Below are 25,453 nucleotides of genomic sequence, written 5' to 3'. Positions count from 1 at the left end.
AAAAGATTTAATGCTTTGAGAACTTCATGGAATTTTTCACATGACCTTGTGAATTCACCAGCCCACTGCCTTCTAACACCTTTGACTTTTTGGCAACGTACCCATTATAATGGAGACGAAGGTATTACTTTGGTTGTGCAACGTGTAGTGGGGTCCCCTGGCCCTCCCCTCGACTTGCCACTGGTCTGCTGTAGCTCTACATTTCGATACATTTGGGTCAAACATCTGCTCACAGGGGAAGTACAGACTGACGATTGTGGTGATTTTACAGTCGCTGGGTTTTGAAAACACACATCTATGGCTGTGCATCTCCCTGGGTTCCAGACCCTCCACTGAACTGTGCTGAATGTGTAGCAGTTGGAGTGCAGCACTAACGTGACCCTGTCCATGAGTATCCCGCGGGTGTTCAAGCGAGCAATGCTCTTGAAGAGCAGTCGTAAGTCACCCGCAACGCGTGGATGCTGATGTCTATTTAATCATGCGGTCATCAAGCTCACTTCCACCTGTCGTCGTAGTCCACAGACAGGGTGACAAACAGGCCAGGAGTTATCTAGTTTACAAATACATTGGCATGAATTCAGCTGTTCCATCTGTCCTGTTAACATTCCCATTTCAAAAGCACAACTTTATCTTTGTGTTGATGATCGAGTGAGCACAAAGGCAATTGTATAAGGGAGAGAACTCAGAAATACAGAGATTCCTTGCTGTGTGTCGTCCACCTACGTACCATGCTGCTATGTGATATAAGTGCCCTGTGGCTGTCTCTCCAGCCTCTAGCACCTCTGCTCCTCTGTTTAACTACATTCCTCCCACTTCCAAAGTCCAAAAATGTTCAGTCACACTGACGTGCTACCATTAGACCATTCATCAACGTTCAAACTGTCCAAACATCAGAGGTGTTGAGGAGACGGCGTGGCCACAGTGCTTTGGAGGCTCACCAGTGGCCCTGGCTGTGAACTGAGATTCCACGGCAGAGGGACATGCTGGGGCTGCCGTGAGACACTGGAACGTGTTTTCATTTGCCAGCGAGTTGAATTACTTGTTAAGCAGCACTGCAATAAGTAAGTATAAGTCCGGCTATATGATGACAGTTCTGTAGTACTGTCCTAGTCTGTAGAAAGATAACTGTCTCAGTAGCCTCCTGGTAGCTTTTGATCTGTCCAAACCATGCCCACCTCCTTTCACCAGTGGTAAAGCACTGAGCGAGGACACAGATGGACCCCCTTACTCAAAGTCCTCCCTAGAAGTTCTGTTTTCACTCAAACTTTGGGCCGCCTGTACCCGAGTAACAGGGAACATCCAGTAATAGCGTTTTTACAGGGACAGGACTTTGCTGGGCAGAGACCCAGTGGAGATCTGCAGCTTTATCCCGTGTGACAGGTTTCACACACAGTTTGTGGCCAAGCCCACAAATAACAGCCAGGCGTCTTGTTTGCCATCCTTCCCTGGCCTGTTTCAGATTACTGACTGACTCTTTGATGTTAGCTGATGGACAGGCAGGGTTTTCCCCTGCTCCCCTGCCAGAAAAAGATTGGGTCATCATCAGTCCCACACCCTGTGCATATCTTTGTAACCCCCAGTGTAAAAAAAGGATTTGATCAAATACAAATTGAGAAAGGTTAACAAAAGTTTAAAAAATACCTTGTGCTGAGGTATTTTCGGATTTAACAGCAAGGTCTTTGGTGCCACATTAGTCATGAAACAAAGAAAGCTAATCAAATGTTTCCTTGTTGCTCACTAGCTGGTTTGTGAGTTATAGATAGCATGCCCATTGAAAGCATGAAGGGGCATCGGTTTAGAAACAGCAATGCCCCCATCCCTGAGTGTTAGAGCTCCATGAGAGATTACCTAAATATCCCCACGTTTAAAGCAAACCAGTGTAACAGGTGCAGTACTGTGATCTGCAGCCAACATAGCAAACTTATTGATCATTCATAATCGAAGGAGTGCCACATTCAAGGCTTCAAAGCCATGTTCACAACTCCTTACGATATCAGGCTAATCAAATTGACATCACAACCACACCAGCACAAGCACACAGGCTAGTGGTGGGAGGCTGGTGTGCCCTGAACCTGGCGCTCTCAGTCAGTGAGGCGTTTCACTGGGACGTTCCTAGCCTGCCATGGACCTTTGAGCAATAAAAAGCCTGTAACTAAATCCAGAGACTAATCCAGCTTGGACAATCGCTGGCAGACCTTGGTCTCGTAGAGCAGAATCCCTGCAGACTGTCCCCAGCGCTGTTCTCATGTCACAAGGCTGCCGGCCCAGCGTGGGCTGAGGAGGCATGGGCTATAGGAATGAAGTGGGAACCACTGAGACGGACTCACGTCAGGGAAAGCACTCTTTTACATACCAACATTTAGAGCTAGTCACATTTCACTGACGGTGCATTTATTCAGTAGGTGTCCTTGATCTATGTTGCAATTAAGTATGGATGTATTGGAGGGTTCCACAACACAACACTTGAATTAATACAGAAAGATTTTCAGCTTAAAAGAAAATTGCGTCAAGTATTAAGTTGAAAGTTTGACAGGATTCCCCAGCCATGCATTCTTCTATTTCAGCACTTTGCTCACTAGAACAGCTCCTGAGAGCGAATTTGACGATGATTTGTGGTTTCAAGACCCATCAGATTTCAGTAGATCATTCTGATGATTTATGGTGCAAATTAGGCTAATTGATATTGCTGTCTGCATTGTCCTTTACGTCGAAACCCTTGCAGCCACGCCCACAATTGAGTGTCAGACACATTGGTCAAGGCGTGTCAGGAAGCCAATCAACTCGACCTCAGGATGAACAGACTACAACATTTTCGCTTAGTTGGGAACTCTGAGCCATGAGTGAGCGAGCCAGATGCACGGGGTTCCGTTGTTTCTAGTTATCCGTTTTGTCTTTTAAAATATATCAAGAAAACACACGTATCTGTCCTTTGGGGTCCGGTTTGAAAATCCCACCAGCATTTTACAAGATGACACAGGATTATATTTTATCCAAAACACTTGGCAAATTATAGGCTGTACCGAAAATTTTATGTTTAATTTGTACAACATTTTTACTACTATTTTGCAATACGTTTGAGTCGTTCATCTTCAGTTTGAACGCGGAAAACACTGCGTAAAGAAACGGAATCAGATGCGTGCGTAAAAGTGAACTCGTCGGATTTCACTGGAGATGATGCGAATAAATCGTTTCGACATAGGGCCAGGTGGAGATGTGACTTTACCGCCATTATTACCGAACCTTGACATGGGCCTCGGTGCAATCCTGGTCCCGCAACATCCTTTTTTGCAAAACCTTTCATTAAATTCCCACACATCTCTGCCATTGCCGGTTGGGAATTCCTCCTTGGATAATGCCGAGACGAGCATTCGCATATCCTCTCAAGCACAGCAGACGGCCGCACAGTACGTCAAATGCAGTCTCCAGAAGTTATTGGAGACCGAGGAGCTCATCGAGAACGACCCAAAAGTTCACTTGGAGGCGATGGGCCTTTGGAAACAGTTTCACAAGTGCGGCACTGAAATGATCATAACAAAGTCCGGACGGTAGGATAAATAGTCTTAATTGACATATAAACAACTGAATTCGCATGTTTCTAGCCTATAGGCACTTTTTCATTGATTATTGATTTTCTATTTACACTGTTTTCTTTTCATCCAGGCGCATGTTTCCACCGTTCAAAGTAAGATGTACTGGATTGGACAAAAAGGCTAAATATATTTTGCTGATGGATATTGTGGCGGCGGATGAATGTAGGTACAAATTTTATAACTCTCACTGGATGGTGGCAGGAAAGGCGGACCCCGAAATGCCAAAGCGAATGTACATTCACCCGGACAGTCCAGCAACAGGCGAACAATGGATGTCAAAAGTGGGCAATTTCCACAAAATGAAATTGACAAACAACATCTCTGACAAGCATGGGTTTGTAAGTTGTTTAAAATTGTGATTTAGGAATTGACTGAATGAGTTGTATTTGCTTTAGCAAACTTTAGTATACAGCCTAGATAATTTAGGCAAGTTGTAAGTAATAATCTAAAAAGAAAAAGAAGAAGAACACAAGTAAAGACAAAAAGAGAACGAATAAGACAATAAATCTGTTCAGATGCAGTTATTTCAGCAATAATCCTCAATTTTCATTTAATTTTGTTTTTACAGACAATTCTTAACTCAATGCACAAATACCAACCGAGATTCCATATTGTGAGGGCCAATGATATCCTGAAACTACCTTATAGCACATTTAGGACTTATGTTTTCTCTGAAACGGAATTCATCGCTGTAACCGCATACCAAAATGATAAGGTAAGCATTTTGAATGTGTGAATTGTTTAACGGTCAAATGTTAAAGTTACTTTTACGAGTCTAATATTGATCCAATAGCCTATTGACTCTTAAGGAGTTGCCTACAGCAGATAATAACGTAATAAAAAAGAACGCGTTATTCATTAAACATTCGTTTCAAACGTTGGTTACTGTAGGCCTATGTGATTAATAGTGCCTATATGCATTTTTTTGTAAAGGACTACATTGAGTTTTGTCGCCCTGGTTTTTGAAAGGTCCACAGTTGGGACTTTGCACGGATTTTGGGACTTTGCATTTAATTTGATAGGCTATATAGACATATGATTGAACATTTAATTTCGCTCTCAATTTTTAGATCACACAGTTGAAAATTGATAACAATCCTTTCGCAAAGGGATTCCGAGACACTGGAAACGGAAGAAGAGAAAAAAGGTAGGGTAATACACACATTTTATAAACAAATATTGTTTATTGTTTAACATGTTCTGAACATTTAATGTAGCCTATTTGACATGTATTTTTACTTGCAGGAAACAACTGGGAATGGCTTCACAAAAAAATTATGAAATTCTAAAAGGAGTCCAGGCCCCTGAGTGTCAGACTGAAGATTCATTGAAAACCCACAAATCAACAGGTAGGCCTAGTCGAGGCTTTAAGATACAATAAATCAAAATAAAATAAATCAGGGATGGCATTTAGTTGCAGGCTGTTATCAAGTTCTGAACACATGCAATATTATAGATTAGACTTTATGCCATTTAATTATAGCCTATTTGTCTATAGGCACCTGTTTTCAGGGAGTACCTATTTTAATATGTAACAAACGTTATATTTTATATAATGTCCTCAGAGGCCTACGAAAGTGAAAGCGATCAGGACAGCAAGGATGGAGGCGCCATTGAAAATGTCACCTCCCCCATCGAGGAACCAAATTGTAATCCACATGTTCCCAGGCATGATACAGGTCAGCCACGAAGGGAAATGTCAAGGACCGATCATTTAGAAGATGAGCCTACAGAAAAGAGTAACGTTTTAACTGGGGAAGAGCGTTCCCTCGAACCAGAGGACGCGAAGACAACGGACATCTTCGAGCCTCCAACTGTGGAAATTGATCCAAGTGTTCATGTACACAACAACTGTATCTCGCCATACTATTCATATCCAACGGAATTAACGAGACACTTCTATCCAATTAGTGTCACTCAACGCCTCCTACACCAAGCGCACTTCGGGGCGAAGTTTGGCGCTGCAGGGAGATCTATGGACCAGGTAGTCGGGTCATCTGGGATGGCTGGCGAGACTGGTATCGCATCTGTAAGAATACCAGGATTGCCGCTGACCATTGAGCAACATACTCTGCTTTCACAGGTGTGCAAACAATTTTGTTAATGTTAAAATCGAATAGGCCCTATATATGTTTTCAATTGAATTGGCTAAGCCTATCAATGAGTTAGGATATGACCCTAGGTTCTGATTGTCTTTACCTTCCTTTGTTATACAGAGTTTGGCGGCATCCCACTTTGGAGGGCATTTTACCTATCCAAACTCCTATTTGACAGCCGCTGCTGTCACCAACGCACCATCGATTTCAGCGGTCCACCCAGTGCGCGCTCATGCCAGATTCAGGCCCTATTACATTCATAAAACTGTAGAAGACGACAACCTGATCTCACCAGCATCTACTCGCCCCTTGCCCAACATTGACTTAAAATATCGAAATTCTTTGATCAATGTCCAACCGGGCAATACATTTGAAGTGAAGAGCGTGTCTTCGATTTCAGGTTATGTAGGCCCAACGGCTTTACAATAGCAAATGCATAACCCACCAGTTCCCAAATATGCAACATGGTCAGATGTTTATCAGACTCCAATCAAGACTAATCTTCCACTTGAAGTAATGAACTTTATTAATACCCTGCTATGTACATTGCATTTTCATTGATTTATCAAATAACATCACAATTGTGTGGTATTTGGTGAACTTTTGTGTGTGTGTGTGTGTGTATGTCTGTGTGTGTGAGAGGGAGGGGGGGGGGGTTAGGGTTAGGCTAAATTTGTTTAGGCTACATTTCTTTTTGCATGGTGGAAAAAAGCAATACATGCACGATTAACTTTGAATTAGCCTATAACGGTTAAAATGAACTCTACTGTTTATTACAGTATCAAATCAGACAGTTTGCTCCCGGCATATCCCCTATTTCTTACATTGTTGAAAGTAAATCTGTCTCAATCTATGACAGTTTTTTTAATCTAATTGATCCTATTGGACAGTGACTTAGGAATTATTGATCATGTTTTTGTTTGTCCATGAATTATAATTAGTTTGTCTATATATGTATTTAGTTTGTAGCCTACCAGTTAATATAAGTTAGCTGTGTGGTAGCCTTAAGGATTGTAGTAGTTAAGTGACTTTAGGAGTCCTATTAATTCATTTGTACCATGTATTAATTGTTCATATTGCTTCACATTATTAGGGCGTTATTAGTTTAGTGGTAAATTGTGTATGATCTAGGGTAGCACATGCTATGGCAGATTTGAACTAGCCTACTGATTTTGTTTGGTCTACTGGAACTGTAATGTTTGGTCAACTGTTATGTTTGACCAAACATTGTACTGTTACAATTATGTAACATAATAAAGTCACTGCATGTCATACGTGAATATTTCTTTGACATGTCTTATAATTGGTATGCATGTGTTCCTGACTTATACGAAAGCAAAAAATCATATTCCACGTCAATAATACAATAGCTGACATTTAGTTAAAGCGCATACAGTAGCATAATTTGATGTCCTCGTGTAGTAATCATGTAGGCCAGAAGGTGGAGGCATTGGAACACATTAAAAACAGCGCTTGTTTTTGACGTCATATTAAATGGACGGAACACCGACACAACGCTAGCTGGACAAATATATTACAATGTTGGTCTTCACATCGACGGGATAACATACGGGAGTGCAAGCAAAATCAAATGTTAATTGCGACAATTTTGTTTATCAGACTAGCCAAAACAAGATTAGATAGAGCTAGCTAACAGGGCAAGTAGTGGTGCTGTTATACGGCTTGCTACTACCTACCTGTACCAGTTAGCTGAACTCATTAAAATGGCTATGATCTCAGTTAATTACATTCTTATTTGCGGGCAACTTATTTTGCTGCTGACAGTGTTGCTCTTGCAGTGTTTGGAAGGAATTCACTCCCAGAATTCATCTGAAATTCCCGGACAGAGAGTAACTACTGCGGCGTTCAGTGAACAAACGCAGGACAATGTGACATATCAGTATCATGTCACACCCGTTAGCGTTGGTTCAGTGAATTATTCAGATCAGTATGAATACAGGCCTCCGTCTCCAGTTGTCCTCTGCAAATACCTGTAAGTTTTTGATTCGTGATTTTCAGTCAGTCTCGGTTCTATCGCTGTTTACTTTTTTTAGAACTAGTTCCTCAATGCTAGCATGTAAATGTCTTGCTGCCGATCAATGAGTGTTCTCTTCAGCTAACCAGCTGCGACAGAATAAACAAGAGTGTCTGGCACAAATGTATGTGAGGTGGATTTCATAATGATTGTATCGTTTCTTTTAGACCAGAGGAGTTCATACTGTGTGAAGATCCCGTGGACCATGCAGGAAACGGCACAGCTCTCCAGGAGTTGGGTCACGGCTGTATTGGGGTATGAGACTGTCCGACTGTATCACCATCCACATGTCTGTCGTGTCTTATGTAGATATAGATATTATGGAACTTCCAATTCAACCTTTTTCTCTTAGTTTGGAGGCCAGGTGCACAAAGACGTGAACCACACAGAGGTCATGTGCACTGCACTGGAGGACATTGAGTGTGCTGGACCAAGAGAGTTTCTAAGAGGAAATGTTCCTTGTATCAAGTAAGTGAGGGGATTCTTGAAAGGAAACCCAGTCCCATTTGACACGATATGGTCCATAATATGGAAGCCAGCATTGCTCCACCACTAGAGTGCAGTATAGATATTTAGACGTCATTTGAAATTAAGCGCAACATATATTCAAAAACAGGCTCATTTATGTTGATAAGGTTCCTAATCTTACATCATTCAAGCATTCTTTGTCCAAAATAACACTACCGCTTGTGTTTTCAGGTACACGGGCCACTATTTTATCACCACTCTGCTGTACTCCTTCTTCTTGGGCTGCTTTGGAGTGGACCGCTTCTGCCTGGGCCACACTGGCACTGCCGTGGGCAAGCTGCTGACCCTGGGAGGCCTGGGCATCTGGTGGTTCGTCGACCTAATCCTCCTCATCACAGGGGGGCTGATGCCCAGTGACAACAGCAACTGGTGCACTTTCTACTGAGGTCAGCCAAGCTGTCTCTTCAAAGCCCCCTCCTCCCCCTAAGTGTGTAAATTGAAATTCTGTCTGCCGAGTTATCTAATTTACACCTCCACACTGCGGTGGTTATAAGGCGAACGTTCTGTACCTTTTTGTAATGGTACGTTGCTGTACCCTCCCTTTTACAGAATGTGCCAGACATATAAAAAGGATACTAAAAAATTACATGAGGAATGTGTTAAGTGGTAAACACATTCATACAACTTTGAACTGGAGACAAGTATGTGCATGTGGTCCTGGTTGAGGTAACTCGTAGGCTAATCTTGGTAATTGGAATACAATTGTGTTTGAAACACTGTCATTCTGGTTCAGATGTGTACATAAGCCAAATTGTAAATAATATCTGTATATACCTGTTAAAGTTGTACATATGTTAATGTTTTTGCTGCTTGTCTCACCTTTGCTTTTAATTACAAATTCTTCACATTATAATATTGCATTAACCAAAAATTATTTATACAGTCAGGTCACTCTGCTCTTTCACAAATTCAGATGTATTTCTGTGATTGTAATGTAAAACATGCATACAGTGAGGTTAAAATACTGTTTACAGCTTTCTGAATTCTGGTACACATTGAATACCCCATTCATATTAAATGTTTTTTCATTCCAACATGCAGTGAGCTGTTAAGCTATTTGTTTTCCATATTTCACATATTTACTTGAGTGAAGATTTTCATTTCAGTCAAAAGCATAACTTTTATTTGCAGACTACAGTTCACCTGGTCTAGCTTGAAAGGGCAAAAAGTATTCATAGACCTAATTCAAACAGATTTAGGCACTGAACATATTCTCACAAATTAATATCACTTAAGAGACTTTCTGTTTGTAAAAGGATATGTGTTCAGAAAATATATGTTCACTTGTGTAATGTGAATAAAATGTGGTGGGCAGGGTGAAAACACATGGTGTTTGTGCGGGTGAAAAATAATTAACTGGAAAGCCGCGCAGGGGAAATGCCACTTAATCAATATCTTCAGGGACAACAGTTAGTGTGACGTCTTCATTAGCACGCCGCACCACGACAGAAAGTGGCTGTTCTGCCTGAACTGCCTTGCTCACGTCCTCTGTAGTGTGAACCGACTGGTCGTTGATGCTCATGATTACATCGTTGTTGAGCATGCCGGCGCTAGGGAACAACAGAGACACACAGTCGTTTGGCCTAATCACTCACAGCTTTCCTCAACATTCACAGCACATTCAATACGAACATTAAATATGACATTTCCTCTCATATTTCCTCTTTCACCTTCAGGATAACAACAGTGACCTTCAGACACGCTGGGTCTTGATCAAACAGAGAAGGAAGGTAGATGATGGCAGACAAAGAGCTGTGAATCCATGTTTTTAACCCTTGTGTTATCTTCGGGTCATTGTGACCCATCAGTCATTGTGACCCACCGTCGTATTGCAACAAATTTACCTCATACAAAAACAAAGTGAAGCATTTTCTTTTAACCGTTGGCCTGTCTCAGACACCCCACATTGCAAAGGTTGAAAGAAAATTATTTTTATTTGTTTTTGTATTTGGTAAAATTGGGTAAACACAACGATGGTTCGTTATGAACCTTTGGGTCATGCGACCCGAAGGCAGCACAAGGGTTAAGTAACGTCATGGGGTTCTGGAAAGCTTATTTGGACTCATGATACAGTAGTCACTTGGAATGGCATTCATACCGTACTGCAGCATGCTGTTCAGGGCCTATGCTCCACTGATAGGGGGAATATGTTTGTGTGAAGAATACAGTGAGTATGGAATCAGTCAGGTAGATGGGAGATGGCTGTTAAGGGAGGAGGGCATTACAGCTTTGCCTGACGGTGTCTGAAGTGTTATGGTAAACTATAATATGATTCAATCCGTGCCCTTGAGAACTACAAGAGGTTCCTGTGCCTTGAATATTGTGTTGCCTCCAAACTCACTGCATCTCCCTTTCCATCTGGTAATAGACAGCGGTAAGCATCCCAATATGGATCATGCAGAGCAGCTTAAGGTTACATGTAAAACCTGAGTTAATATGAAACCAACTTTGTAACCAACATTCCTAATGTTATAAAGCATGGATGGGTGTTTTAGTATCTGCGTAATAGAATTACACATTGTCCTAAGGGTGTTAGAGCTGCACCTAAGATTGGGGAGCTGATTTACCTGGAGGCAGCGGTTCCAGGGATCACTTCATAAACGTACACTCCTGAAATCACGTCTGGGAAATCACTTTCCCGCTTTTTCATATCACGAATCAAACTGGGAAGAAACAGGCAAGAAAGACATTCGATTATAATATGAAAGACTTGGAAATGCTCACCAAACATGAATTCCTGTCTAACCCACGTTCCAATAAAAGTAACAAATTGATTTACAGCTTACTATAATTTATTCTTAGATTGAAAGTTGTTTACTCACCCAGCCGAGAGTTGCAGCATTCGAACCCCCATGTATTTCTTTCTGGGAAATGTCTTTCCTGTTTTCCATGTACACAAAGGATTTCGGAAAAGTAAATCATTTCAATAAAATGCCATATGACTTTAGCAGAATAAGTAATAACATTGAACCGACCCTCAATGGTAAATTAGAATTGTTAAGTGAGATTAACTACAGACCTTTGATTTGTCTGGTGTAAGATTCTGAAAGGAACTGACGTATTTTGTCCGCTGGTATGGCAAAGGATATTCCAGCTGTAACCTTCAAAGTATTTATGCCAATAACATTCCCATCCTTGAGACACAAGAAAAGGAAAAAACAGCCTTATTTTTATGTCCAGAATACACAGTTACAATTAGAAAACTAAAGTAAGACAGTACCTTGTTACCCTAATTAGAGCACTGCTGTATTTCATATCTGCCTTAATATAAGAATGAGCATGTCATTTAAAAACTCCACACCACTCCAATGTTCTCGATACGAATCCCTGCATTCCACTCTCAGTACTCATGGAAAAAGGAAGGACTGCTTTGAAAAAGCAGTTGTGGAAGTATGTTTTATTTCTCCTTTTGCGATCAATAGGCATACATAAGTCATCACCATTAGTAGAAGACGGGCATAATATATTCAGTTTCCAGAGGCAAATTTGAAACAACAGAAATGGTGCAGTAAAATGCAGAACAGGGACCTTGAGCACTAAGCATATAAAACTGAATTATGACCTTGGTCCTCTCGGTCCTGAATAAAACAAGAAAGATGGCCTACATCACAATCCATTTGACAAATGTGCTGATTATGTATTACAATCCTCTTAAATACAATATAACTCGATAAATCCTCTTACCAAGTTAACAAGTGGTCCCCCTGAGTTTCCGTACTGTGGGAGAACAAGCACATTAAACCTGATTAAACGTTATTGTTTATAACTGAGGAATTTACTTAAAAGGGAAGAGTGGGTCATGAGGAAAAAACGAGAGAAGTTACAGCAACAAAAAAGAATGTAATCGCTGGAACTTTTACGGAGGAGACTTGCATTGATGATTGCATCGGTTTGGATGTACTCCATGTCTGAATCCTTGAGGCCTAACTCGTGACCGTTGCGTTGAGTGGTGCTTATGATACCAGTGGTGACTGTGTTTTGAAGGGAGAAGGGACTACCCACTGCCACCACAAACTCTCCCGGTCGCAGGTCAGATGAACTTCCTAACAGGAGCACTGGTAGAGGTGTCTAGAAAAACAGAGATACCATCCACAATATGAGAATGCTGATTTTGATACTGATTTTATTACTGATGACAGCTTTTTTTACTGACTTGTCAAAATACTAGGAGGATTTTTGAGTATATCTGGCACCATAACAAAATAATACCTACAACCAGTCAACAGTGAAGCCTACATGGTACTCAGGTACTGTTTCTACCTGCCTTATCTTGTCCTACACTGGCCTGAGGTAGTTTCATCTCTGGAATCGGACTCTGGAATTTGTGCTTTATTACCACCTAGGGAGTTGGAGTCTTGTTCCATCAGAGTCTCCCTATACAGGTCTGTTACAAGTATGAGGGTTTACCATCTGACACCACGATCCCTCTTTGGCTTTTCATTAAATGTTAGTCAATGGATCAAAATGCTTTGACTTCAGTTCTATGTTTTCCTGAATAGGCTTTGTAATGGACATTTTTGGGGGTTAAAATCCTTTAATGCCACACAGAGGAACTATTAACACTACTAGAGGTCTGGGCAGTGACAAGTGTTTTAGTAAAAGAAACACTTGCAAACACTGGGAAAAAAATAACATTTGATGCTGTGAATTTATAAGAGTAGAACCAATGGGCCTTGGAGAAAATCTGACGACAAATCGACCATGTCAAGGACGGGAATCTTATTTTAGTGCGCGAAGGCCCTTGCTGACTCTGTCCATGGAACATCTGCTAGACTGTCTCAGTAGGATTAATTCACTCACTGCCTCCTTGATGTTAGTCATAGCTGACAGGGTAGCAGGGCCAGTATAAAACACAAAATGGGATTTAAAGTGGGGACCTAGGGGAGTCAGGTGGCTGAGCGGTGAGGGAATCGGGCTAGTAATCCAAAGGTTGCCAGTTCGATTCCCGGTCATGCCAACTGACGTTGTGTCCTTGGGCAAGGCACTTCACCCTACTTGCCTCGGGGGGAATGTCCCTGTACTTACTGTGAGTCGCTCTGGATAAGAGCGTCTGCTAAATGACTAAATGTAAATGTAGGGGAGCCAACTGGCAATGAAACTGCCTCTTTTCAACAAGGACTCACGTCAGACTCTATTTTAATGAGGGCGATGTCCAGTTTCTGGTCCACGTCCTTGATTGTGGCGTCTAACTGCACCCCACTCTTCAGCTCCACTTTAATTCGCTGCTTGTTAGAGAGGACGTGAGCGTTGGTGACGATCCATCCATCTTCTGATACGATGAACCCTGAACCACTTGAGACGGGGACTTCCTGGTTGGAGAATGGCAGTCTGGTGGAAAAGTTTGATGAGTTATAATACCTTCTTTTCAGGTACATATGGATTGCTAATAGTTAAATGTACAATGCAGGCTGTGAATGACAATCATTTCAATACTGTCTGCAGTTTCTTGGTTTCACAGCACCTTCTGAACAGCTCTAGATGAACTACCGCTGGAGCTATCTTATCCACCACATCAGCGATGAAGTTAAATTTGTAACGCATACTGTCAGGGTTCCTGAAACCTGTGAGAACACAACAAGGGAATTCTGGATATACAACAAAATTGGATTGTAGAGAAATGATTTAGTAGTAAACTCAGATTGAGACTGACATTGGCTGGAGTACTGTATATTTGGATATGTGGTTTAGATAATTTGTCTGTAGGGTAATTGACAGATAAGAAGCTGTGACTCCATTTAGGCAAGTATGGACAGATCCAAAAATGTAAAATTTGCATTTTAATTGTCAAATCAGAGCTTACCATCCTAATGTTATACAAATACAAGCTACAGCCACAGAATAGCTTTATTAATTTAAGCTTACATTTTTAATTGATGTCAGTGAGTGATTGCCAAGCTTTTGCCAGCTGAAGCCAGCCACATTGGCCACATGGCAAGTACAGGACTCAATACACACACAAAACGAATCAGCCTTTAGGCCATAGGGTGTATGCTGGCAGCAGGTGAAGCTCGCATCAGAGATAACACATCTCCTTCCACGTCAAAAATATACCCTCCAAGCCTCTACCCCAAGGTTGCATTTTCCCTTTCATTTCACATTTCCCCTTTACTTTTCAGCTCACTTTCCTGAAGTCTGCATTCTTCAATGCTGTGAAAGGTTACTTAGGTATTGCATGACAGCATAAATACTATACTCTCTGCTGAATGATCCTTAAATGCAAATGACTTAAGTGCTTCTATTGCCAACACATACCTTGGCAAGAAAATGTTTAACCCCATTATCACGTTCAAACAAGCAACCGATCATGTAGAGAGAACCATGCTCTCTCTCTATCTCTTAACTAAGGTTTATGGGATTCATAGGGAGTAAAGGATGTTTGGACAGGCTTAGATATCTGTATTGGTCTAGGTGGTCTTCGGTACCAATGGGATTTCATTACACTCATTCCTTATTTTGACAGTCATACATTCATGGCCTGTGGTATTTATACCGTATTACCATGACAACTGTATAACATGGCATACGTTCAGGAATGTACAGCCTCTAATCAACCTGCAGCTAGGTGCACACACTGCCAACAGCTGTCTATGTCTTACAATGAGCAGAAAGTTGTCAACACCTGATGTCAACATATTTTTTTACCTGACACTGACAGGTGACTAGAGGCTGAGAGTCTTTCCCTTTACCTGCACACCTACTCTGCACATCACATGACTACTGATTAAACTACTGGCTTAATTCTGTAGATGCACATGTTCTAAACTATCTGTCACTGAGGATGGAACACTGATGTAAAATCCTGCAGCCCTCATAAACCCTAAACGTGTCCAAATATGCCTGTAGGCAACCTCTAATTCATGCCATTATTCAGTCCAATCACCCTATTGTTGTGTCAGTCACTTGAAATTTATGTGACACCCTCCAGAGCGTAGAGTAATTGGAGAGCAATGTGGTTTGCACACCTGTGTTTCTGGAAACCCAGGAGGGTTACTAATAAATGATAAATTATTCTGTTCCAAATCTTCTGTGAGTTACAATGATATGAAACTGTGAAGCTAAGGATGCACATCTATGCTATTAGAAATATGTAAGGTGATCTTAGCCTTGAATAATACAGTGACTGTCAAAGGTATATGTATTTCTTGTCAATTTTAGGACCAAATACTCACTACAGTATAGCCTGCTATAACATCATTTATATTATTGTTCTCATTCTATCAATACCATTATTGGGCCTCTGATTCTCAGCCTATCAACTCATGTTTTAAATCATATTTATGCATGCAGTCTATTTCACTTTCAATTTTAAAGACGTTTTGTCGTCTCATCACAGGGAGTCTGCATAAAGTTCTTGGAAAATTACTTAAATTGTCTTCATATGCAGTTAGGGTTTTCACTTACTTGATGGTTTTGTAATACGTATACAATATTATACATAACTAGTGTAGTTTTAAGGCGAAGGCTTACTTACTTATCAAACGGTTTCTATGACATGTTGATGCGTTTACCCACCTGAATGACAGTGGCCTTTTTGGATCAAGATGACCTGGGGAGTTCCATTGAGCTCTGCTCTCCTATTTTCGGCTCTCAAACGGCAACTACTTGGATAAGTTCTTCCATCACTCCCGCATACAGGTTCTGAATTAAGGCAAACGCACAGACCGCGGATTTTGCGGTTTCCTTCTTCATAATCACACTTCAACCCCTCGCCACAAAGGCTATTCCCGTGCTCTCCGCAAAGGTCACCCTCCCCGGATGCACACACCGAGCAGCATCCACAGTCGTCCTTTACTAAACCGTAATAGCATGGCTCTGGCGGGGCCGGGCACCGTGAAGCATAACAAAGTTGCAGACAGAGAGATCGCCTCTTTCGAAGTAATCGCGCATGAACTGCAGATGCCAGGATTATATAAACTACAACTAATTTAACCATATTTCAAACCAGTTGGTCCGTTTGAACATCTAAATTCTTAGGTCACGCGTTCATGGACTTTAGTGTCAAACAATCGAAATTTATACTTGTCTGATAGTCATGTGACAGTTATCCTATAATTGCGTAATAACTGCAATATGAGAAGTTCAAATTTACATTATCATTTCTTTAAATGGCATTGTAATTATGCCAGTACTAGCAAGTTAACATCCAGATATCCTCAACGGTGTTGGGTCTTCCAGGTGAGCTTTAGCAAAGCAGAACCGTCGAGATGTTAAAGTAGCTTACCTTTGAGAAGTGTACCAAGGGGGGAAGAATCATAAATTTGAACCCTCAAAAATGTCAGTCAACATGATTTATAGACAGCATATTTTTAGCCTTATTGAATGGGTGATAGGGTATTTTTAGTTTTACGTATTTTATGGGGGCAACTAACAAATGTGTGCAAAAATACATAACTTTTAAATGAAACATTTAATGGGTTAGACTGGTTGGATAATGGAAACGTAATTTGCATGAACATTTACAAACACAAGCAAAAAACAGCACATATAGCCCATAGTCATTAGGTATACAGAAAAATCGGAAAAGCAGCAATAATCCAGAAGAATAGGCAACATGCACCAGTACACTGTATCATGTAAACTATAAACTATATCTATGTCATAATGATCTCCTTTGAGGTAAGTGACTTGAAGCACTTGTGGTTGTAGCCTACCTAGGTAGGAAGTACTGTTACCACAGTCATTCTAGAACATATCTGTGCTTGCTCCTAATCATTTTGCAGTAACAAAGTGTTCACATAGCCTAATACTGTTTAATGTTTTGTGGAAAAACTGTTATTCTTAACTGTTAATAACAGTTTATGAGGCTTATAAACTGTATTCAGAATGTTAGTTATATGTGAAACACACAGAGTAACAACAGTAACTGTTGTTTAAAATTATAGACAAGTGATACAGATAGTTTTTTGTCGTTACCAAAGCTGCAACATCTTTAGGTTTGGTTTTTAATTACATTGATGTGTTGAAAGGCATTCAGCTTCCTTTGGAAAAAACCTTGGTCATTAGTGAACACCAGATGGACAGAAAAGACTGTGAGAATCCTTTGATTGTAGTGAAGTGGTCTTGCTTGACAAACAAAAACATGTACGGAAATCTGATTTGTCCAGGTAAGATGAGGGACAGTCCAGTTGAACCTGATCATTTACATTGTTTACATATGTTTCAGTTGACAGACCATTATACGTCATATATGGTCAGACTATACTTCAAAGCAATTTATACTCACTAGATTTAAACCTCTGTTTATTAAGCACCAATAAAGTGAATTTTGTCACTTTGTATTGTACACCCCTAATATTAAATAGTATAATAAGCTTGAATATATACAGTGCATTTCATGTCCTGAACAGATTGGATAATGACTAAACTGAGGGGAAATAAAAGCCTACAGTGATGGAATTCAATTTAGTGATTATTCTGTTATGATTACAGTTATTGTATGTTCACAGTAGCAAATATATTGCATTTAACATTGTAAAGTTAAAAACCTTAACATCTGAGGGAAAAATAATGACATTTCCATAATGGTTGAGTGAAACTGCTTAAGCATTTTATTCATTTAAAGCAAATGCCATTTCGACGGCTCGCTCTGCATATAAATCCATGATTTCCTCTGGAAAACTCATAATTCATAAGCTCATTATAGAGGCTGTGAATTAAAAAGCTGTTAGGCCTTTGTGCAATTTCCAGATCAAGAGTGGCCTAGTTTTGAAAGTCAAGAACCGTTTCAAAAATGTTTTCTTTGGCTCAAGTGCTTTGACTCTTCAAATGACTTTGAGAAGCCTATAGCATGTCTTCCAGTACATAGTCCCCATCTCATTTAAGCTGCTACAGAGATGGCATCCACATGTGTTGAATGTACCCTTCCATTGCTGTATTTTTATATAAATCAATCTACCATGACCTGGTACAGAATACAGTCTAGTATCTAGTACATCTATTAATTGTATCTAATGAATCCTCTGTTGTTGGCCTTGGGTTCAATCCTGGATATTGACAGTAAATATCCAAGTAAGCAGTAGGGGGCAGAAGTGTTCCATATTTCCCCAAAACCCTAGTATTCCGTTTGTACTTTTGGGGACAAGGTGTAGTGTTGAGATTGCTCTTGACTTCTACTGACTGGGGCTGTACAGACACAGATGTATGGGGGAGGGGGGAACCACTCATGGGTTAGGCAACCGGGGGACTGCCCCTGCTCACCAAACACCCATGACCGCAGGACTAATTGGCTGTGTGTTGATGCTGTAACTGAAATGATGGCACATAATCAAGAGGACAGCTTTCTGTGACATCGGAGACTCCATTGTGAGCTGTCTTGATGCAACGACTTGTTTCACATTTTATTACTCTTGTCTGCAGTTGTCTCTGGTGGATGAGATGTGGTGGTGGTATGTGGTGCTTAAGATCATCTCAGGATCCCGACCCTGGTTTTGTTGTTTCTGTCAGACAAACCCCATAGACAAAAGCTTAGACATGAAGTATACTGAAATCACATTCACTGTGTGTCTGTGTGTGTGTTTGTGTTACGTAGACTGGTGAATTCTACACGCCTTCTGGTTGAGGCAGAAGAATTGTAAAGCTTCGAAAACAAGAAGAAAATACATGAAAACGATGCGTCTAGAAGCCTATTGCTGAGAAAGCTCTATATTCCCTGAGGAGTACACACTTAAGAGCCTTTCACAGGAGGGTATTACAAGGTCTAACTTCCTGTTCTTTTTAGTCTTCCTAGCTGCAGAGTTCTATCAAAGGTTTGATAGTAGTCAGCCATCTTGTTCTTTTCTTCTGTAGTCTAGTCTTTGCATATGCCACATCTTGTCTGTGAGACAGGAAAGCATGAGGTCAGTTTTATTTCTGCCAAACTGAGACATGGAGACCCAAGAAATACTAGCCAACCAACTTTGGGTTGCCTGAAAAAATTTACTGTAAAAACCTTCGAGTCTAACAGAGAGAATTTATGTCCGAAATCATTTTTATCTGACAGGCGGCTGACTGAAGATTCATCTTTGTTGTTCTGTAGCTTATTGGATTTCACTTCATTTTATGTGAAAGGTTTCTGAACTGTTAGCTCCTAGACTTTTGGTGTCTGTTTGATAAGGGACAGCGATAATGATTTTGAGCTGCAATTACTCTTTGAAAGTTGGCAACACTGACAGTTGTAAAAGGACACGAGCCGTCTACCATTGGGGCTGCAGAGGCAGGATATGGCGCCTGTGGCAATAGTGCTGTAGGGGGCAGGACGTCACTGATGGAAAGAGGGCGTGCTCCAGTCAGAACACCTCATTCATGATTCCTTACCATCTCCCCTGGAGAACTGTCCAATTACACCCCCACAGCAGTCTCTACAACCGGCCTGACATTATTCCTCTATCGGATAAAGCAATTAAAACTTTTGCTTGTAAATTTACGAGTCACTGTCTTTCCTCTAATGGCAAAAGATTTCCATCTGATGCTTCATAAATAAAGATGAGGATGTAAACAAGACTATTTACAGAATAAGGCAGTTGCGGCGTATGTGCAACATCTGCAAAAGCCAGTGAGAGGAGTGTACCGGAGTGGCTCGTTGGGCTTGTACATGCAGGAGAGGTATCAGAATGTTCTGTTATTTCCCAATGACACATCATTGGGCTGCTCTTTTTCCACAGACTGTCGGCTAACAGGTGTGTGCTACCATGACAGTCAATTGGCTTTTATTTGCCCCCATGTCTCACAAGTAGTGGTGGTGTGTGTGTGTGTGTGGGGGGGGGGGAGCGAACAGTTCATTGACCTCATATTCCTGACAAATCTATCTGCACATCGAAAGTATGTTTGCACCATCCCCAGGCAGCATGCAGTGGTATAAAATATATTTTTTGAAAGGGGTTTATAGGGATGGGCACCACGTTGTCTACAGGCTCCTTGAGACATCTGAACACTCCTTAAACCAGAGGACAACCTCAGTGATATATAACTTCTGAGCAACAGGCTGTTTGTGCTCCACAGAGGCACAGCCCTGACTGGAACCTCATGAAATTTTCAACACCTTTACTGTTGCCGTCTCAACCGGCAAAATCCACTCGTTACTTCTCCTTGTCTTCGCCTGCTGTGCTCACTGCTAGGAAGGGTGCTTGAGATTTTTGCTTCTGCTCTAAATGTACTAATCCAAGATAATCCATCCTAGACTAGCTCTGCCTGTTCAGCATTACGGTGTTGCACGGGAACCCTGTGGGAGTCGAGAAGTTGTTTATCAGCGATAGGACTAATACTAGTGCGTTCTCTGTTTTGTTGTGAATAGAAAGAAAGTGAAGGAGGAAGACGGAGACAGATTGACACCTTTATGAGCCGTGCATTTCTGTGTGTCCGTCCTCAGGCTCCACAGCGTGGGTTGGGGGAGGTTGAGAGAGAATTCACATTTTGTGCTCTGTGGGGTATCGTCTGTGTTACCTACACTACTCCTACAGGTATTTGCATCCCTTGTTATGTACCCAATGCAAATGTGTAGGAAGTGAGTGAGTGGCAGAACTTGGAGGTAATGGAGGTCATTTTCTCGAATTCTGGTGTTGTCTTGGCACTGTAGGCCTACTACTTACACGTGACCAAGTTGACAGTGATGAATATCTTGTGGCAGTGACAAATAGGACAGAGATATCACTGACCTTCTATAATTAGCCACAAACGTCCTTTAGTTCCTGCATGTGGGCCCTGGTGTGTGTGTGGGTCACCATGTTCACCCCCAACTCCCATCCTAAAACCAGCCCAGCTGTCCTTATTGCCCCAGCGAATCTCAATTCAATTCAATTCAACTTTATTTCGCAGATACGTATGTATACAGATACTAGGAATTTTAGTTGGTATTCTCCATGCAGGCTATAGCATCACAAATAGAACAACAAGACAAAACCGAAAAAACAATATAAGGACAGATCGTACCAGTATGAGCAATGAATCGAGCACTCAAAATGTCAGACACGACAGTATTTCCACTCCAGACAGGAGTCAGTGCATCTGTAATCACTGGCCACTGTTCTTTAGGCACATGGAGTGTTGTACCGAAGTATCTTGTGGACTATAGGTTGCTTCCCTGTGCTTTTCCTGTCCTACTCCAACAGTTGACTGTGAATGGGAGAAGCTCAATTGAGGGGGTGAGAGCGCGAGCAGCAGATTGTGATTGACGGATGGCGTGTCTGCTGAGATGTGGGCGGAGGAGGCCCGTGATGGCACCGACAGCTTCAACAGATGGGAGGTGATTTGGAGATGCAGCCTCACTCAAGATAGGTTAATTAGGCTGATAAGCAAAAAATGTGTTGGGTTTGGCACCTTGTCTGCTGATCATTTGATATTGCCTTCATATGGTCTCCCCTCATCTTCCCCCAACCTTCACTAACCCTTACACACAGGCTTCCACATCCCGACTGTTGAGGATTCTCGTATGCATGCCAATCCCTGCCTTCCCTCCATCTCTCTCTTCTCTCTCTCTTTCTCTCTCTGACTCTCTTTGAGAAGGAATGGTTTTTCCTATATGGTGAACAGTGGTCATGGTAATATTAGATAATGGATGATAGAGTACTCCCATGACCCTACATGCATACGTGAATCGAATAGTAATCTAAACAAAAAACAACCTTTTTAAAATGAAGTTGAATAGGCAGTGAATATTTCATCAATATATAAAACTGTGGCAATGTCTGTTTTCTACAGAATAACCTTGAGAGAAAACCTGTTGTGATACTACTGTTGTGCTACTGCTGTCCAACTAAGGCTTTAAAAAAAATATTTGTGCTCATTACCTAATACCTGTTGGCAATGTGATTTCCTTGGCTACATATTTGCATATAGATGTATTGCATTTCAATTGACGTATTGTTAGTGGATTATTGTGAGCAGTTTTGTTTGTATCACCTAAACACATTCTGACTGTTGGTCTCATCAGGGTGATATCTCTGGTAAGACATCAGACTGTCAGCACAGTGCACCGAATGGCATAGGAGATTTGATACACTTGTTTGATGGTGTTTGTAGCTTCAAACGCTTAAACGAGCATACTGGATTCAAACAAGCCTTTCATGTGCCAAAGAAAATGATTGAGAGAGACGTCCCTCGCCATACAGAAGGGTGGCGGAGGTTCAAAACGATCACGTTCACTTTTGCACCACTTTGAATGTTCTTCCGTGTTGCATGACCTTGGATCTACTCGTGCTCATGTATTTGTCTCAATTAGCAGCACTTTCTACATTTGCTGCAGCAGAGAGGGAGAAAATATATCCACAGTGCCTCTGCTACCTGCAGTATTCAGGGAGACATTTCAGTAGCTCACCTACTGAGGAGGATCAATAAAACACCACAGGGCCCGGTTTTCTGTCGATTCATCGTACCGTGTCAGATTTGCTTAATGTAATGCAAAACTTTCGGGCTAACCCTAGCCTTAGCCTTGGTGTGTGCATGCACAGTAAGCCCTGCTAGTACATTCTTACGGAGAGGATAACAAGTTAGGATACCGGCTCTTTTAAGTGAATGATGGGAGTCAATTTATCTTATCAGATTTTGGAACCAAGCTCAAAAATGTAGGGCCGGCCCTCAACCCTAACCTTTCTGTGCACAAGTGCAGAACCTTCTGGTTGCATGTTCCGATGGGTAGCACAAAAACGATAGGACCCCAGGTCCCATCTGAGAGACAATTACTCATTTTTTATTATTATTAAGACAGAATAATAGGATTATCTTTTTGTCTCACTGCACTGACTTCATGAGGGGTGTTTCAATGTGTAGGCCATGTGCGTGTGACCAAACACGTGAGATGACGCTCTCCTGGTTCTCCACCAGCACGCACCTACGCATCAACAAAACATTCAGTAAGTGCATCGCATGGTATTCTGAAAGCACAATTACATTGAATCGGCTTAAGTGATAAAGGTGCCAATCATAGGTCAAAACATTGCTAAATGTGCCTGAATAACATAAGCCAGAAGTGATACCAACTAGAGCCTAGATACTAACTAGAGCATTTTGGGAACCGAAAAGACAGGTGTCCTGACAAATACGACACAGTGACAGCACATCCAGTGGGTAGACCTACTGCATTTGTGCACAGCAACAGTTAAAGAAAATCAGCACCCACGACATTGCTCAGACTAGAACTCGTACAAATTCCCGTGCTGTTTTGGAGTTTCATCAGAGCTACATCTTTTCACTCATGCCTAGAAGAAGGTAGAATGTGACTCCTTCTATGTTTGTGAGAGTCTTTTTGCTGTTCCACAGGGCTCAAAGCTTGGAAGGTTTGACACGGTTGATGAAATGCTGGGTGTTTTCATCCTGAGAGTAATCTATAAATGTTGAGGTGTTCAGAGCACCTTCATGTTTGAGATGATCTTATTCCAATTGTATGTGGGAATCCCTAGAGATTTGTTAGAAAGTTAGAAAAGTGATTCATTCAGCCTTGTAAGTATAAGCCTGCAGTCACATTGTGAAGACCGTTCAAAGTTTAACTTTGTCTCATAATTGCCCTGCAAAATATCCAATTTTAATGCATTTCAGTGTTTCAAGTTCTAAACGTAAATGGTGCTTGTATGTTGTCATGTTAGGCAAGGCATTCTGTTGTCGTTCGTATCATACAAAAAAAAAAACACATGCAACTCCCTTAGCTTGCCTTCTTCCATTGTCCCGACTCCAAAAATGGCAGCACTAAGACCACATGAGAATGTTCCAGTCCGGAATGCATTGTTTACTTTGGAGAATCCCTCCATGTTGTTTTAATCTCTCAATCAAAGTGCTTCCTGTGTAGCACGAAGCTAGCGGGCCTGTCCTCTACTGATGGAGGGAATTATATTCTTGGGCACAGGCCTGGCCTACAGATCAATACCGGCGCCCGGTGAATTTTCTCAGGTGAATCGGCGGCAGCACTCGTGGATGTATTACTTTGCTCAGCATGAGCATCTCTGCGGCTGATGAATAAGACGGATGCACAGGAACTGCTCTTTTGGGTCGCCAGAGGTTGCCAGCACTGGAAGGATTCAGTGAGGCAATAACCTACCCTTACAGAAGACAGGACCATATTTAAACTTGTCAGGATCCCGCCTGTTGGATGGTCCACGTTGGTGCAAATTACAAGGGTGATATTGATAGGTGATTTTTCACCTGCCATCGAGGGATTGGTTTTTATTCCAGTGGGAGCACTCTGTAACTGCTCTGGGTCTGTACTACCCAACAACCAGGATGGGGTGGGGTGTCACTTGTCAAAGTTCTGCATGTACAGTTTGAGTTAAGGCTGTTTTCCACAAACTGTCCTTTCACTCAAAGAGATTCTCCTTTGAAAGAACTTGAAAAGCTCCCAACTATTTTCTTTTAAAGCTCAAACACCTACCTTTTTCTCTACTCATCTTACTGAAATTGAATTGTCCACTGGTCTGGAACATGTCATAGAATATGTTAAACAGCCTTGAGCTAAATATCCCTTTCAACATCATTTTCCATCACTGTATGAATAGCCCAATTTAAGCAAGATCTCTATGAGCCAAATAAAAATATTTGCTTAGATTACACAGGCAATACTGTTGATGTTTCCATATATTTATTTGGAACAATCACAAGATTGATTTTGATGGATAGTTATTTTGATAATGCATGATCTACCTTTATTTAAACATAATAACTTATTCCTCCTCCTGACTTGGAGTATCCTCATTCGTCTGTTAGTCTGTGGGCTACACAAGCTAACTCATTACAAATGCGTAACAATCCCCCAAATTGAGCCCTGCTGCCTCATGCCAGCTGCTTAATCTGGCTGCAGATCATTCTCAATCCCATTCATCAATGTGTTGACAGATATTCCCTAGTTATGCTACTGTTTTATCGATTGCTATTTTAACATTTAAAAGACAGAGGCTTTACTTCTGTCCTCTGTACTCAGTCCAATGTTTCTGCTTTACTATTTACATTTCATTAACTTGCTCACCCCAGACATAAATCAATATGTAGATTAGACAAACTGGCAGCGTTTGGCTCATGTTTGCAAAATCACAACCCAAACAACTTGAGTTTACAGACAGTTATATGGATCAAGCTTAATTTAGAGTAGGTCAGGGCTCTCATTAAAAGTGAGTCAGGGGAATCACACTCACCACTGAATTCTCACATAACTACCAAATGTCTTCGTCTTGGATTTTGTTATAATGAAGCTGACTCTGTCAATTATCAATGGTGAGATAATGGTCGAATATGGTCCACCTTGCTGCAAA

The 25,453-nt window shown here is 41.3% G+C and overlaps 3 protein-coding genes across 3 annotated transcripts; 2 read left to right on the top strand and 1 right to left on the bottom strand.

Moving 5' to 3' along the window:
- Positions 1 to 3,246: 3,246 nt before the first annotated feature.
- tbx3b (T-box transcription factor 3b) lies at positions 3,247 to 5,578 on the top strand. Its single transcript, XM_067230961.1, has 7 exons — positions 3,247 to 3,545; positions 3,661 to 3,928; positions 4,159 to 4,305; positions 4,661 to 4,737; positions 4,836 to 4,939; positions 5,156 to 5,269; positions 5,502 to 5,578. The coding sequence occupies exons 1-7, from the start codon at positions 3,247 to 3,249 to the stop codon at positions 5,576 to 5,578; spliced, it is 1,086 nt and encodes a 361-aa protein (XP_067087062.1).
- A 1,595-nt stretch (positions 5,579 to 7,173) lies between these two features.
- Positions 7,174 to 9,289, top strand: tm2d2 (TM2 domain containing 2). Its single transcript, XM_067231056.1, has 4 exons — positions 7,174 to 7,679; positions 7,889 to 7,976; positions 8,074 to 8,189; positions 8,421 to 9,289. Exons 1-4 carry the CDS (start codon positions 7,411 to 7,413, stop codon positions 8,632 to 8,634), a joined length of 687 nt encoding a protein of 228 aa, XP_067087157.1. The 5' UTR covers positions 7,174 to 7,410; the 3' UTR covers positions 8,635 to 9,289.
- A 277-nt stretch (positions 9,290 to 9,566) lies between these two features.
- On the bottom strand, positions 9,567 to 16,182 carry htra4 (HtrA serine peptidase 4). The gene is made up of 9 exons (XM_067231055.1): positions 15,762 to 16,182; positions 13,711 to 13,810; positions 13,373 to 13,577; positions 12,123 to 12,317; positions 11,934 to 11,966; positions 11,269 to 11,383; positions 11,072 to 11,129; positions 10,817 to 10,912; positions 9,567 to 9,799 (listed from the first exon to the last, which is right to left on the bottom strand). The coding sequence occupies exons 1-9, from the start codon at positions 16,180 to 16,182 to the stop codon at positions 9,634 to 9,636; spliced, it is 1,389 nt and encodes a 462-aa protein (XP_067087156.1). The 3' UTR covers positions 9,567 to 9,633.
- Between the last annotated feature and the right edge of the window lie 9,271 nt (positions 16,183 to 25,453).

This window comes from Osmerus mordax, chromosome 28, assembly GCF_038355195.1.
Source record: "Osmerus mordax isolate fOsmMor3 chromosome 28, fOsmMor3.pri, whole genome shotgun sequence".
Lineage (NCBI taxonomy): Eukaryota > Metazoa > Chordata > Actinopteri > Osmeriformes > Osmeridae > Osmerus > Osmerus mordax.
The sequence above is the reverse complement of the archived record's forward strand: the minus strand, read 5'-3'. Positions and strand labels throughout refer to the sequence as shown.

Bases quoted from the DNA above. Each gene is read 5' to 3' on its own strand.
- tm2d2 (XM_067231056.1), top strand. From the start codon at position 7,411: ATGGCTATGATCTCAGTTAATTACATTCTTATTTGCGGGCAACTTATT. The intron at 7,977-8,073 runs GTATGAGACTGT...TTTTTCTCTTAG, and splicing joins TGGGTCACGGCTGTATTGGG to TTTGGAGGCCAGGTGCACAA. The intron at 8,190-8,420 runs GTAAGTGAGGGG...TTGTGTTTTCAG, and splicing joins GGAAATGTTCCTTGTATCAA to GTACACGGGCCACTATTTTA.
- tbx3b (XM_067230961.1), top strand. From the start codon at position 3,247: ATGGGCCTCGGTGCAATCCTGGTCCCGCAACATCCTTTTTTGCAAAAC. The intron at 3,546-3,660 runs GTAGGATAAATA...CTTTTCATCCAG, and splicing joins ATCATAACAAAGTCCGGACG to GCGCATGTTTCCACCGTTCA. The intron at 5,270-5,501 runs GTCAGCCACGAA...CTATCCAATTAG, and splicing joins TGTTCCCAGGCATGATACAG to TGTCACTCAACGCCTCCTAC.
- htra4 (XM_067231055.1), bottom strand. From the start codon at position 16,182: ATGGTTAAATTAGTTGTAGTTTATATAATCCTGGCATCTGCAGTTCAT. The intron at 12,318-13,372 runs GTGAGTCCTTGT...CTGTTTTTCTAG, and splicing joins TCATTAAAATAGAGTCTGAC to ACACCTCTACCAGTGCTCCT. The intron at 11,130-11,268 runs GTCTGTAGTTAA...CATGGAAAACAG, and splicing joins TTACACCAGACAAATCAAAG to GAAAGACATTTCCCAGAAAG.